The sequence below is a fragment of the Pholcus phalangioides genome, unplaced genomic scaffold (genome assembly GCF_987345545.1).
Source record: "Pholcus phalangioides strain wild (caught in Gottingen) unplaced genomic scaffold, Ppha-v1.0 ptg000015l_1, whole genome shotgun sequence".
Taxonomy (NCBI): domain Eukaryota; kingdom Metazoa; phylum Arthropoda; class Arachnida; order Araneae; family Pholcidae; genus Pholcus; species Pholcus phalangioides.
In genome coordinates, this window is record NW_028301608.1 from 86,777,418 (window position 1) to 86,793,104 (window position 15,687).

General features: G+C 35.1%; 1 protein-coding gene across 8 annotated transcripts in view; it reads left to right on the forward strand.

The window, feature by feature from the left end:
• Positions 1–15,687, forward strand: part of LOC149076942 (uncharacterized) — a 341,983-nt gene that overhangs the window by 205,900 nt on the left and 120,396 nt on the right. For 7 of the 8 annotated variants that reach the window (XM_089244666.1, XM_089244665.1, XM_089244669.1 and 4 more), the window contains 2 exons: positions 5,842–6,231; positions 14,791–15,084. The exons of the other annotated variant lie outside the window; for it this stretch is intronic. In XM_089244666.1, coding sequence (XP_089100792.1) covers positions 5,842–6,231; positions 14,791–15,084 — 684 coding nt within the window. The remainder of the gene's footprint in view (positions 1–5,841; positions 6,232–14,790; positions 15,085–15,687) is intronic. 8 annotated transcript variants of the gene reach the window in all.

Genomic DNA, 15,687 nt, shown 5'->3' on the forward strand with positions numbered 1-15,687 from the left:
TTCCTTGATTTAACAGTTACTAAATAATTCATTAGTATTGCACTAATTGGATATTAAACATCAAATAAGCTGAACGCGCACTACTGTGATTAACAGAGAGATAGAGGGTAGTTATAAGCGTCATATCACAAACACAGATTTTCCTGAGAATTTGAGCCTATAACAAATTTAAAAATTGCTGAAAAACGATTTACTTTTGACAGTATATCAGTTTCCTGAAAATGCTGTTCTTTTGTGTGCTATAATGAAAGGCTAAGTCTTAGTCATATTAATAAATTTCATGAGTTATACATAGCATAACCTGATGATCAAGCATCATTGCAACATACAGTATTGTTTTTGAGATCTGCATAGTCAACAGAAATCTGGATTCTATAGTAAATTATTGATTTCTCTTGTACTTCCTATTAAAAGAATTTTTTTCACAGATTCACCTCAAATAAATAAGCCTGTCAATTTTTTTTTTGAAACTAAATTTTCAAATCACAAATAGTTGGAAATATACCTTACTGTATGCACAAAAAAAATTTTTTTTTGTCCCAAATCATCAGACTAGTATTGTCATCATTTATTTATGATGTAACAATTCAAGCAGTTGAACCTAAACATAAATTATTGCATTGTGTATTGTCATATTAGTGGGTGCTCTGCTTATTAAGATCAAGTTGATATGACAAAGATTGATTGATATAACAAGCTTTCCCCAGACCATGGTAAAAGCAAAAGGACAATAATTTGTTTGAGAAAGAAAGAAGAATGTAAGCTAAGAAATAAAAATGTCTAACAAAAAAAAATTTCAATTTCTCATTAATTGTGTAAAAAAGTGTATGTCAGTGCCTATCCATCTCAATTAAAGTTGTTTTTTCTTGAATAAATGGATGCATCAAGTTTAACTTACTCTATCTGAACCAATAAGAAAATTGATAAGATAGTCTGTATTAATTGGAAAGTATTAGTGCAGGTAGAGAAATATTTCTTCAAAAGAGGAGTGAGAATTTGTTTCTCTATTTTATTGAAGAAAAAAAGTGTTACTTTAAATCCTTTTTTTCAAAATATTACCGAGTCACATGAGTCTAGATTTCCCTACATTTTTGTTATTGAAAGCATAATTAATCAAGATTTCTTGTTAAATGATTTTTTTTTGCTGCTCAAGAAACAATGCAAGATGTTTTTTTTCATAGATTAAAAAAAAAGGTATAAAAAGGAAAGCAATATACACATAATTAACAAATATATAAATGCTTTTATTCAAATTGGAATATTTCCAAAGAAGAGTTACGTAGTGTTACATTTATTTTCAAATAAACATAAATTTAAAAAAATCATGATATCTTAGATGAATGCTCCTTTATGAGTGTTGATGCACCCTGTAAAAAGAAAAAAAAAATTAGTTGATATATCTTTTCTGTCTTCTCTAATAAAATATACACATATGATGAAAATCCATGAAAGCTTTTAAAGTTTGGATACCAATGTCAGAAGCTCTATGTGAAAATATTACTTGGAAGGTACAGAGAGAAAAAAAAGACTACATTAGAAGCAAAATTATATAGCAACCTTTCATTTTATTATGCATGTTGGAAAACAAAGAAATAGCATGATACTGAAAGCATTATATAACTGATGTCTTATATAGACTTTTTAATGATATCTCAATTTTCAAAATAGTGATTCTAATGAGAGAGGAGCAAATCTGAATGTGTGTTATATCAAATCTTGGTGTAATATAAGGCTGATTACTGTATTAAATTGATGTTGCAATTTTCTTCTCACAAGACTACTTTGTTTATTTTTGAATTGTTAATAGATTTTAAGTAATTCTACTAAAATTTTGTAATATTCTCAAATTATTTAGTTGATTAAAATTTGATTTAACATTAAATCATGTAGATTAAAGCATGCAGTGAATACTCATCACTTCATCTCCATATAATGTATATACCATTGTCTGATTAGTGCAGATAGTTATTTTTCTCATATTTCTCTGTGGACCATTAATTTTAAGAGTTTTCATGGATAACATGGACCCAATTTTATGTTAAAACACTTCTGTATCCTTTCAGTGAAGGATGGTTCAAATGATCCAAACAATAACATGTGAGAGATGAATGAAAAATTTTTAAACATGCTAATTAATGTTAATTAAATAACATATTAATTAATTTTAATTAAATAACATGTTTATTAATTTTAATTAAATAACATGTTTATTAATTAAATAACACGTTAATTTTCTATACAATCAGTGATGGATCAGGCTTTATCCTGACCGATGACATAGCTGAACAAGGAGAAAAAATATGTCCTTCCTTGTTTATAAATTTTAGCATTTTAGCTGCAAATTGATATTCAATATGAAAAATTAACACAATGAATATCCAAAAGATCTATAGTGTGTTTTACAGCCTTTTACTCCTTTAATGCTCTGTTAGCATCTTTTACATCATTGAGATATGTACTTCATTGAGTGGGGACAAAAATATGCATCCCTAGAAAGTATGCTGTAAGAATTGTTCACTGTACTTCCAGTTTGGATAAATATACAGAGAAAATAATTCAAATTCAATTTGTATGTGTATACATATGTATATATATATTTTATTCAAATTAGCAGAATCAACATATGTTGATAAAGATAATATATTTTTTACGTAGAAAAACCTTGTCTTTTTTGCTCTGTGCACCATTTTTTTCAAGTATAAAGTCTGAATAATAATTTTATATAGTATTTTATTGCTGTATTGTTTAGAAGTATTTTTTTGCAAAGCATTGAAAATTTTTTGTGTTGAAATGTAATCCGTTATAGAAAATATCTATAATTATGTGCTTGTAAGATTTTTGAAGCTCAATGAAATCACTGGCTTTATGAAAAAGTTTTGTTTCTTCCTACTCAAATTGAAAAGGTGATTCTGGGGAAATGGGGAAAATGCTTTATACAATGTAGGGCTATCATGTTTCTCCTTTCTTTTGACAAAATAAGAAGTTTGGCTTGAAGTGTAAGACAAGAATGAGTCATACAAAATAGCAACTAAATGATAAATATGCTAGCATTTAAATTTAGCTTCTTGTTTTGTTATCTTTCCAACACCCACAGTTTCCACTATCTGAATCATAGCTGTGATTCATGGCAGAAAGAAAAACATTCACACGTGAGAGATTGACCCACATTTTTTACACGATGTGTATCACATCTTATTTTTGCTAGTCAGCCAAATTTGTTGCATACAATGTCTGGGAATGTTGTAATTTGGCCAACTTTGTGTACTGATTTATTGATAAACCACTAGTCACACTCTTTTGTTGAATCACTTTGGGCTTTATAAATGGACCTTTGAAATAACTGGAGTTAGTTTTTTTATAAGATGAACTATATCGCATCTTAAAAATAATTTCTTGCATTATGTGCTACTATTTCAGTTGCGTCCATCTTTTAAAACACTTTTCAAAAGGTCTTCGAAGATGCAATCATCTCATATTAAATAAAATTTCGTCATGGTACTTAAGTTCCTTATATACCTAATATATAAAGAATTAAAAAAAATTCTCAATTAAATTCAGCAGCTAGTGAACTGAGTAAACTATTGGGGTTCTGTCCAGACTTTATTTTAGGGTCCTGTTTTTGTGAAAAAAATTTCCTTCTTTTTTGTGAAAAGGGTCATTAATTCTGTGAAAAATAAGTAATTTTGGGGGAAGCGAAATAATCTAGTTAATTTATCGCAAAAGAAATGAAATTCCGAATTTATGGTTTCATTAATTTGTATTTTGTGAAGGGTCAGTTTTCAGATCCGGAATTTTGTGAAGGGTCTGGAAACAGACCCAAATTTTGGCTGAACTGACTCCTGACTGTACATGTGTGATATTTGTATTGTGTTAGATATTCAAAGATAAACTTTTTTCAGCATGGATATGTAAATGTATGTAAGATGAGGGATGTAAGCAGTCATATGCAGATTAAGCTTTGTCTGACCAATAGCCAGAAATTTCTCTGGGGAGAGGGGAAGGAACCAAATTGATAGTACGGTAAATTAAATCATGTGATTCCATCTATATCAGTCATTTTCTGAAATTTTGAGAGGCAAGGAAAGATCCGATCTACCTAGCTACAGCCTTTACTTCTGTAATTCGGAAATGATATTTAAAAAAAAACTAATGTTAGAAAATACTTTATAAATCTTTGTAGTAAAAAAATTTTGAATAGGAATACCTTATTGTAATTCATCTGAGTTAATGTTTCAACAATCCAAAATTGTAAAGTTAAAGGACAGTGCAATGGATTTGGATCCCTACAGTCAATTTTATTTGTCCATAAATGTGCTGGAAGATTTCGAGTACTGTTCAAATATGAAAAAGAATCCAGGAATCAAATACATGCATCTTGCTTGAAAACCAGTTCAAAGTGTAACCCAAATTCAGTCCAGATCTGATTGCTGGATTTCTGCCAATAGAGCGAGATTGTTGGGAATAGAGGGTTATTTTGAGATGTCACCTGTGCTTATCATTCGAGTTGAGTTCACGCAACATGTATTACTGTGTCATGAGTGTGCAAGTAATCTTCAAAGGAAAGTTATCTCTGTGCTCTAATTTCTTTCTTTTGTCTATTACGGAAGTGCTTCATCTATTTTTCAAGAGGGAATAAAATAGCCCATTCAAAATGTTGCTTTGTAAAGTGGAAAAAAAACCCAAAAGAAGAGATAAAAATTATTCGATCAATAAAACTTTTGTTGAAAAGATGAAAATAAAATGACTTCAATTTTCTTGTCATTAGAATTTTCGCTTTTAGAAACAAAATAAGAACAGAGCTACCATCTGTATCGTCTTCATGCTGTCTGTAATTTGCAATTAATTATTTTACTCCTTTTATGGGCTTCAGTGAAGTAGTCAAGTATAAAATATTTTTCTTCGTTTGAGTTATATATTCTTTTATAATACAGTCGACGCTCATTTTCATGAACCCATGCGGACGTCAGAAATGAGTTCGGAAAATTGAAATTTCGTCAATCGGAAAGACGTGTTTCAAGAATAGCATATAAATTTGGACCCGAAAATTAGTTTGTAAAAACTTGAAGTTGGTAAGATCAAGTATCGATTGTAACATCAAGCACGTGCTTCCTACTCTTAGTCATTTTTTCTACTTGCTGTTGGATTAAAGAGAAATGTATTCAATCGAAATGCTGCTTACTGATAGAGAAGCATTTAGCGTTTTATTCAGAGTCGTTTTTTAACAGTATTTTTCAAGTGAAAAATACTGTTCAGGACAGGACTGCAGTGAGGGAGAGAAACCTGATTCCTTTTCCCGATATGTGAGAAAATGACTGATATATATGACAATTGTTCTCAAAGTGTGCCTCACGACATGTTCATGTTCTCAGTGCTTTGTAGAGGTTCTTTTATTGATGCAGAGTATCTATTGGACTATTTTGGGGAGCCGCTGGCAAATTATGACTAGGGGCAAGGGATCCGTGGGTCACAAAAGTTTGAGAAACACTGATAACATAGTCGAGTCTATTGCTCTATCACTTTGGTTCCCTTCCTCCGAAATACCAGTTGTCCCCCTACGAAATTGTTTTGCTCTGATCTTGGTGATAGCTGTTTTTTCTGAGAAAAATAATTTATTAATCTGAAACCAATAATCAAGCGATATAGCGAATTTGGATTGTGACAATAATCTGGGAAATGGCAGGGAGAGCTTTAAAATATCAGTTGGCATCAATCGGCATTAAAGCCTTTAAGACTTATGCAAGTTTGACAAAATCTTCCACCAGAAGCAAAGTTCTCTATTCTTTCTTGCATAAAATTCTACAATAAAGTAATTGAAACATGCACTGCTTATCTCTCTTACAGGAAAGTTGTCTTCACCTGAACTACAAGAGGTCGACTCGCCGAAAGACGAATCAACAAAAGGAAAACCATTCAAAAAGGGTCCTGGAAAAGGACCAGAAGAAAAACCTATTCCGCCAAAGTTTGTAAAGCACCCGAAATCCCAAACGGTTCAAGAAAATCAGACAGTAGTACTGGAATGCAAAGCAACTGGCACACCTAAACCCAAGCTTACCTGGTACAGAGAAGATGTCCCTTTGAAACCTTCCAGGGTAAACAAGATCACTACTCGGAAAGACGGCACTAGTGTTCTCGAGGTCATCAGTCCAGGTTCCCAAGGCACAGTGGTGTTCAAGTGCAAGGCTGTCAACAAGGCTGGTGAATCGGTCACGGCCTCCACTATAACTGTTCAAGGTAAACTTCTTTCCTTCTTCGTTTACATTTGTACGATTTCTTATGCAAACATTTAAATGAGTTTGATTTCAAATTCAGAAGCAAATAGCTATCTCCAGTTTTCTGGGAATCCTGTAAGAAACGTGATGTTTTACTGCGAATTCAAATCGAAATATGCATAGAAATTTTCAGTCAACAATCGAATATTGGAGAAAAAAGAATATTTATTTTAATTTTGAACATCAATCAAATCAATCTAATTCATAAAGTTGTTGGCTTTATTGTTAGAATACCTTTGAATGATGTTTTCACTACTTCAAGAAAAATCGATTGAATTTAAGTGATTAGTGTCTGCACATAAGGGTATCTTAATATAAATATTACGATTTTTTCATCTTTCAGAAAAATTTATTTCTTTCATTTTCTACAAATTAAGTATTTTTGACATCTTAAGACAGTAGAAATTTAGTATTTGAATTAAGAAAACAGAAACTATTCTTAAAACGACTATTTTAGTTTTCCTTCATCATCAAACAATTTTAATTAGAACTTTGTGGGTGTGTATATACAAAAAAAGTTTTACGGTATCTTGAAATTCATTTGAAGTTTTTTATGCCACATGTGGAACATATACATCTTACACTAAGCACAATTCCTTTCATGGAGCTCATGGGATTTTATGACGTTTTAAATGATAACTTATTTAGAAGCTATCTCATATCTACAGCTTTTTAATAGTTAGAATAAATGTTTCAGATTTTTAGTGTTGATGGTGCTCTGGCAAAAAAAAGAAGAAAAGACCAGTAAATATATAAATTATTGGTGATATATAGAGGATTTGTTAAGAATTTCGGAAACATACTGGTTGCTAACAGCATTTAGCTCATCATTATTAAAAACTTCGGAGGCTATTTAATTTTTTTTTTAAATATCATTTATCAGTTTGTAAACAATAACTTCTCGTTATATCGCGCATGTGTTGGGATACAAAGAAAAATGCCAGTGTGCCGAAATTGATGACTTCACCTACTTTTAATTTAAAAAATGCGAAATATATTGAAACGCATGTTACAACAAGGACAACTGTATTGGTTTTATAATGTTGAAATATTTTTTTGAAAGATCGTAAATTAAAAATTTTCTCTTTTGAATGCTATCCGATAATGTAATTCATTCGTACTAAGCCGAAGTTCATATAGCTTTCCCCTCTATGCATTTGAATAAGCAGTAAAGCATATCGGAGTAAGAAAAAAATATATGTATCCATACCTTGCATGTAGTTTTTCCAGTTCTTGCTTGCATTTAAAACTATATAAAACACAGCTGCAGTAGCTACAATTTATTTTATTCAAAACTAAGTTCCACACTTTCATCACATACACCTGGTAAAATTCCATGTTGACCGAACGTGTATGAAACTCTGAACCTCTGTAGAAGAGACAAGTCATTTCTAGTCTTTCACTCGTTATCTTTTTCCAGAGGTTCGTCCGTCGGCACGTCCGATTGACCATCATGGTGTTGTAGCAGTTGAGAAGTGGACTGCTCTGTTTCGTTGATTTCGTTCTCCTTCAATATTTCCAAGTTCTTTGAGGTATTGCCAAGCGTCAGTTTTTCCATAGTTTCAGCTCTTCGGGCTTTGAAGTTTTCCATTTTCGCTGCTGTTTCCGAATAGCGTTCTCTGCACTTCTTCAGTTTCTCGAGTGTTTCCAAGTTTCGACGCTTCATGGCTTCCAACTTATTCACTGCGACCACGTATCGCTCTCTGCAATGGTCAAGCTCCATTGCTGCCGAGGCAGCAGGCACATCGTTTGGCGGGATGTTTTCCGGCATGTTTTGAAAAGACCGCTTTCTGCTGCTAAGAGAAAGAAGCCACCGTCGTGCTTCTATTGCACCACAATGTTATGTGACTGGATGCCTTATGTTCCAGATCACGTTTGCTCCCTTTTTTTCGTTTATTATTCTTTCCGAACTTTTTGGCAACTCCCTTTCCTCCGTGGTGTTAATCCCTCTCTCGTGTCCATATCAGGCAACGCAAGTTACGTCCCAGCATTTCTAAAAATAGGAAGGTTTTTTGAGCCATGCGCGAGGGAAATAGTATTGGGGAGAGTTCGCCGTCAGAGGCAGCCGTAAGACCACAAGACGATTTTCAGTCGAGGCAGGGTAGGGCAGGAACCAGAGAATCATTGGTTTGCATGGTAGGAAGAAGTGTAAGCAAGAGACTGGATGATCTAGAAGAGAGGAGGGGAAGTGCGTATAAATAGCTCCTCTGCTCACTCGTTGGGTTTGTTTCTGTCATCCATTACGTTACCTGCCACACCAATCTTTCATGAGTCCGCGTTACTAGGTCCTCTGAATCCAGTAGAGATGTATTGCGCGTGTTTCAAGTATGGAAGAGACAGGGCAGGAGGTTAAATAAACCTCACCGGCGATTTGTTGTTCTACTTGGCAACCAACTCCCAGTGCATCATCGAGTTCGGCTATGTTAAATGACGCTTACTCATCTAAAGAAAGAAAAAAGAAGGTTTATTTATTTCTGAGTTGTTCAATAATGAGAGCGTTGAAAGAAATTGCCCTGACTCATTATAAATATTTCCTGAAAAATCGACTAAAATTTTGATATGGTATCTTATCGAATATCTTCCATAGGGAACTTCTGAGTATGTTTAACTTAAGTGGAAATTATATTTAACCGCATTGGATTGAGAGCACTGCAATGGTTCAAATGCAAATTACACGACGTATATATGCAGCATTTTAAAGAGCTCTATTATTGATTTTTCTCTCCCACTCCGAAGTTTCAGAATGTTGGTAGGTTGTATTGCCGTACTTGGTGGTTCATTGACACCTTCAATAAAAACGGACCGCTCCTTAAATTTTGTCTTAGATTTCGATTTCGGCTCTCAGATATCGGCTTGATTATCTTGCAAAAAAGCCATTCGTATTCGGTTCAAGTCCTTGGTCTCAACCTGATTCGATTCCGTAATATCCTCAACTTTTGTGAGATCGACAAACTGACACACAGTGTAGTATTTTTATTTTAAAGATTGCAACCCTGGCTTGACAGATATACTCGTAAAAATCGCAAACGATGAAAGAAAAAAAACTTTAATTCGTCATACTGAGAATGAAGATAGTCAGTTATCATATGACTAAAGGAAGGGTATTATTTTACATTTACTCGTGGGATGTCGACAAACACAAAACTACACATTTAAATTAGTTACCAATCGCCAGACGAATGAAATCATGCAATATCTTGTATATAATTTCCTTAAGGCCAGTATTACACTATAAAAGTTTGACAAACGATCTTTGACAAAACTTGAAGAAAAAAAAACAACAACCAATAACCCTATCGGTTACATTGGCCCGACATTTATTGGTTTGATTTTTCAAGTATTGTATACTTCAAGATATACATCTTGAAGTATACAATACATATACAATCTATCTTATATTAACAAGTGGAGAGCGACATTCATGTCATATTGTATACTTATTGATCAGCCTAAGTGTCGTCGTTTTTTTACATCACTGTTGTGCGGCAGGTATAGTAGACTTACGGTAAACTGGAGGTTTTCATCAATTCTAAAATTATTTCTTGCATCAATTTTGAGTTTCCATCAGTTCTGGAATTTTTTCTCTACCTTTAATTTCATATTTTAATCAATTCTGAAATTATATTTCTTTCGTTAATTTTGAATTTTTATCCATTCTGAAATTATCACTCCCATTAATTTTGAATTTTCATCAATTCTGGAAGTTTTTCTTTGACTAATTCTGAATTTCCATTGGTGCTGGAATTATTTCTTTCAATTATTTTTAATTCATCGAGTCAAAAAACTTTCGAGGATTGTTTCTCTGATTAAAGTTACCTTCAGTGATGAATTTTCATCGATTTTTGTGTTAATGTACATTTAAATGTGTGTTTAAAATTTTTTTTTGAAGAATTTCTCGGCATTCCTGTATATGCTGAAATAATATAAGGGGTGATCAAATGAAAAGGTACGAAACGACACGGTGGGTACAAATGTAGACTTTATTCAAAATATACACCATAGGCCTGAGCACAACGATCCCACTGATGAACAAGCCGCAGGATTCCTTGTTCCCAGAATTCCTGTGGCCGTGACGAGACCCAGTCCTTCACAGCGTCCTTGAGTACGTCGTCCGAGTTGAAGCGCTTCCCTTTCAGGTGTTTCTTCCGTGGACCAAACACATGGAAATCGCAGGGCGACATGTCCGGACTGTAGGGCGGATGGTCCAACGGCTCCCACTTGAACTTGGCCAGTTCCATGTGTGTGACTTTGGAGACGTGTGGACGCTCGTTATCATGGAGCAGAACCACATCCTTCGTGAGCAGCCCCGGTCTTTTGTTCTTGATGGACCTGCGTAGGCGTCGGAGTGTCCATCGGAGTGTCTCACAGTACACATCGGAGTTAATGGTTTTTCTGTGCTTGAGGAATTCCACAAGTAGCGGACCTTGAACGTCGAAAAAGACGGTGAGCAACACCTTGCGTGCTGACGGCACGGCTTTGAACTTTTTAGGGGGAGGTGACGACGCATGCTTCCACTGCATGCTGTCCCGCTTTGTCTCTGGCTCGTAGTGATGGCACCAGGTCTCATCACCTGTGACGATCCGCTCCATGAAAGCGGGGTCTTCCTGATACCGAAACAGATGTTGCAGTGCTAGCCCCATACGCAGTTCCTTTTGCTGGTCGGTGAGCTGCTTCGGAACCCAAGCGGCACACACCTTCCGATATCTCAACCTGTCGTGAACAATTGTCCACACGGTTCCATAGCTGACATCCACCTTCACCGCCAACATTCGCAATGTGACACGCCGATCACTTCTCACTAGGTCGTCCACCTTGTCGATGAGATCGCTCGTGATGACAGTGTTTGCCTGGCCTGGTCTTGGGTCATCACCCACACTCTCACGGCCTGCACGAAAACGGGCACTCCATTTTCTGACAGACTTGTCAGAGACACATTTCTCCCCGTAAACTGTCACCATCCGGCGATGAATAGCTGCCGGTTTCTCACCTTCCGCTGTCAGAAATTGGATAACACCTCGCTGCTCCTCAATCGTCGAATTTTGCAACACGAACGCCATCTTGTCCTCATACGGACTGCCGCATCATTTGGACCGCACATTATATATTCTAGAAACCTTGATTTGGACGCCGCTTTTGATAAGAGCCTCTGCTCTCTCCTGCGCATGCGGGCGCCCGCGCATGCTCCGATCCCAGTCAGAGACTCCAATCTCATCCCGAGATGTCTCGCTACGTTCTCCCATGGCGGAATATGCAATATTTAACTGTTACGTTTTTACGTCGTTTCGTACCTTTTCATTTGATCACCCCCACAAAATATATAAAATCGGAGGTATTAAACATTTTTTGTGCCTTGAAGTTGTCGAGACGCAAACGGCCCGCGTCTGGTAAGGACGTCCCTGAATAGAACGTTATTCAACGGTAGAACCGACCGTTTTGTTCATTAAATGGTGGTTCATACTTTACCCTCTGTGACACATTTGCTATTTTCTTATCCTCTACCTAAATTCGTAAATCGTGATATAATGAATGAATAAATATTGACCATGTTAATTCCATAATTACTTGTCGGTCTGATAACGAGCGATTATGATTTTAAGACGCATATGTGGGGAAATGTGTTTGAAATATTTTTCAGAAATAATGAAATAATAGTGATGGTCGGAAAATAATTTTATCTCGAGCTGTTATAGTAGTGTGAGAATGCTCAATGTCATAATACTTTCTTAGGCGTTCAGCAGAAACCATTTACGAATACAATTTCGTCTTACTGTCCGAAAAAGTAATCTACCAAATGGGCCTGGCGTCCATTGATTGACCCGCTTTGTTTTTCTTTAAAAGAAAGCAAAAAATGTAATTGGTGATGCTGTAAGAAATAGCAGAATTGAGATGTCATGTAAAAATAAGTGTAGTGTACAGTAGATTCCCCCCTTAGCACAGGCGTGCTCAGGATTTCCTCGGGGTGGAGGGTGACGTTTTTTCCCTTCAAAATAACATAATAATCTCGGCTCGAAGGAAGGTTTCCTTTGTTAGGGGACCATCGCTCAATTTTTTTTTTCTAATCGTTAATCGAACACGTATGACAGCAATCGATTTCAATCATTCATGATAGTAAGGAACGCTATGTTTTCCCGAAAAACGGAAGATAGTGAAGTTAGCGTGGAGTTTTTTGTTCACTTTAAAATGATCCCGGAAGCGAAGTACAAGTCATCTAAAAAAATACTCCACTTTATATATTGTCTTTATGAGGCGTCATTATAGCCATTTTAAGTGCGTCGCAGCAGCAAAGAGAAGCGTAAATCATCCAGAAATGATGTGTTTTCTCAAAAACTTCAAGGTTCACACGTCACTGAAATGACTTGAACAAATATAGTGTCTTGAAATCGCCTCATCTCGCCCTTGACTCATTTCTTGAAAAATATTATTCTTCTAAAATCACTCTTTTTTAAAGGCTTGACGTTGGAGAAAACCAAGTGTCAAAATATATTCGGAGCTACCTTACCGGTGATGTGGATCCTTCTTTATCGCAACGTTGCAAACCCCCCCCCCCCCACTTTTTTTTTTTGTTATCTATTCAATGGTGCGGGACGTCAATACTTCATTGAATATGCAAATGATGGATTTATCTGCATTTTTAAGTCGTCGTGTCTTGTATTTTGCCATGATACTCTTAATAGTTATTGAGATCTACAAACCGTTTGTTGGGGTAAGATTTTATTTTTTTCCCCTCGTTTTATAGTTGTGTGTAGTCTAATTATTTATTTCTTAACTTGCATACGCACGAATCACGGCACGTACGTTTACCGCTGTTCGTTGTTCGAGAACAATTGCTTTGAGGCAAAAATGGTCAGGCCTCTGAGTACAATGCGAGGAAATTTCGTATACAGTCTTTAAAACTGAACTGCTAGTGGTCTTTAAAAACGAGCTGATTTATTCGGTTTTCTGCCTTTTATACTTAATTATTTTGTGAGAAGTACGCTAATATAAGACTTGGTGGAATGCAAATGCAGAATCTGTGAAGCAGAGATCGTGAATAGTTTTTTCATCATTTAAGTGTTATTTTCCGTCGTCTTCAAATGGCGTCACGTTTTGTAAATTGACACGAACAACCCTTCCGAATTCTGGCTATTATACTAAGTGTATTTGGCCATGATATTGCTTCAAATTCCCAGAAAATTAACCCAAACATTTGTCATAAAAAACGCGCAACACTGTGTAGTATATTTATTTTAAGTAGAGTGCACTAGGGGCAACCACATTACACATTGAATCAAGAAACCGAGCAATGTATTATTCGTCTTGTGATAATATGTTCAGAAGGGGTGCTGTCATATTATCTTCGAAATCGGAAGTGAGAAATCGGCGAATGGCTTGATTGTCCGATAAACGTAATTTTTTTGTTTTAGGTGCTTTACGCACTTACTTAGCGAGAATTTTTTCAGGCTTAAAATAGGCTCGAATTCGCTCCTCGAAGTTAGAGAGCAATAGGAAATTAACTTCAGCCTACCGACACTGTACTGTCGCAGGATGCAAACCAAGCTTTCGCGATGTGAATGCATCAAGATGCCCGCACAAAGACATATTTGAACACTTGACATAAACTAAACTAGCCTGACATCGCTTTTAAAAAATCAGCTAAGTTTTTAGGGATTTCTTCGAACTACTAGTAAATCATGTAGTATTATGTAAACCATGTATTATATAATCATACCCCACAGTGGTGGTCGGCTGAAGTTGGTTTTCTGTGGTTCTTAACTTCGAGGTACAAATGCGGGCCGATCTCCCCGTTAAAAAGTCTCGTCACAGAGAACAGGCCTACACCGATACAATTATTCACTTATGGTTAGAAAAATGGATCGCAGGTGGCAGCACTCCACATAACAAGCATTACACAGAAACAAACTTCATGTTAGGTTCACAACACGGACACACACATTCCAACATGTACCAATTCGTTAGAGGTTCTATAAATAGGGAAATTCTAGAGGAATATGAATGAGGTGCGTATGTGGTTATTAGTAGCATTTTGTTTGGAAAAAAATGAAATAGAATATAACATAAAAATGTGGAAGCATCAGAAATCTACAAACAAATTATGGTTTAATAAAGACACTTTCTGGATATTTTGTGGAAGGAAACTTTCTAAAGAAAGTTTAATTTTCTCTTTCATGAAATGAACCCCTGTCCTCTTGCAATTCAGGAAATCATGCTAGCCAATGCACTATAGACACACAATTTTCCTTTCCTTTTAACAGACAACAATACATAGTAGCAGGATGCTCTCTTCGAACCGTGTTTTATTTTTCGCTTGTGAAATTTTTTTTGTTTATGTAAAGAAATTAAATGCACTTAGATAGATGAAGTCATACAGTCATACAATGAAAAATAAAACTCAATAAGGGGATGATTGATTAAAAAAAATGAATAGAATGTTAAAACAGTTTTTAACTTTTAAAAATTTAAAATATTTTTGGTAGTAGTTTTGTTACAAATTAATTTTATTTCTGTTTTTTCTAATTTACAGAAGTTGGGAGAAGTCCACAGTTCATTGAGCCTCTCAAACCTATGACTGCTCCAGAAGGATCACGACAGACTTTTCACTGCGTGGTTACTGGATCACCAACTCCTGAGGTTAAATGGTACAGAGAAGGGCGAGAGCTTAGACCAACTAGGGACTTCCAATCCCATTACAATCCTGTAACTGGAGAAGCTACCCTGACGATTCCTGAACTTTTTCCTGATGACCAGGGCACATTCACTTGCACTGCTGTCAATCGACTTGGAAAAGATGCCACAACTACTTTCTTGACAGTAACTGGTAAGGAAAGCCTGCCCTTTTTTTCTTAATTGCTAACATACTTAACATGTTGTTTTGCTTCTGTATCTTCATTTTTATTTCAGTTTAAAAAAAATATTTACATTGATATTCTGAATTTTGCGAAAATATTTGTGATCTCCACTATTTATTATTTGGGAATTTCACTTGTTGAAACTTTGTTGTTTTCATCATCGTTTTTGATACCATTGCTCTTGTGAATAATGATTTTCTAAAATTCTAGTATAAAGTTTTGATTTTCTTGTATGGATGTTTTCCTTGCCGTATGAGCAATATTGCAAAAAAAACTACACTTTAGAAAATCTTTGGTTTTTCAAATTTTTCATTGTACAGTACTTTACATATCATTACAGTACTTTGCATATCATTACAGTACTTTACATATCATTACAGTACTTTACATATCATTACAGTACTTTACATATCATTACAGTACTTTACATATCATTACAGTACTTTACATATCATTACAGTACTTTACATATCATTACAGTACTTTACATATCAGTATACCACTTTAGGTTGATTTCATAGTTATACAGTTGTATACCATGCAAGTTTGATTGCCAAGGTTCTACTTTTCAC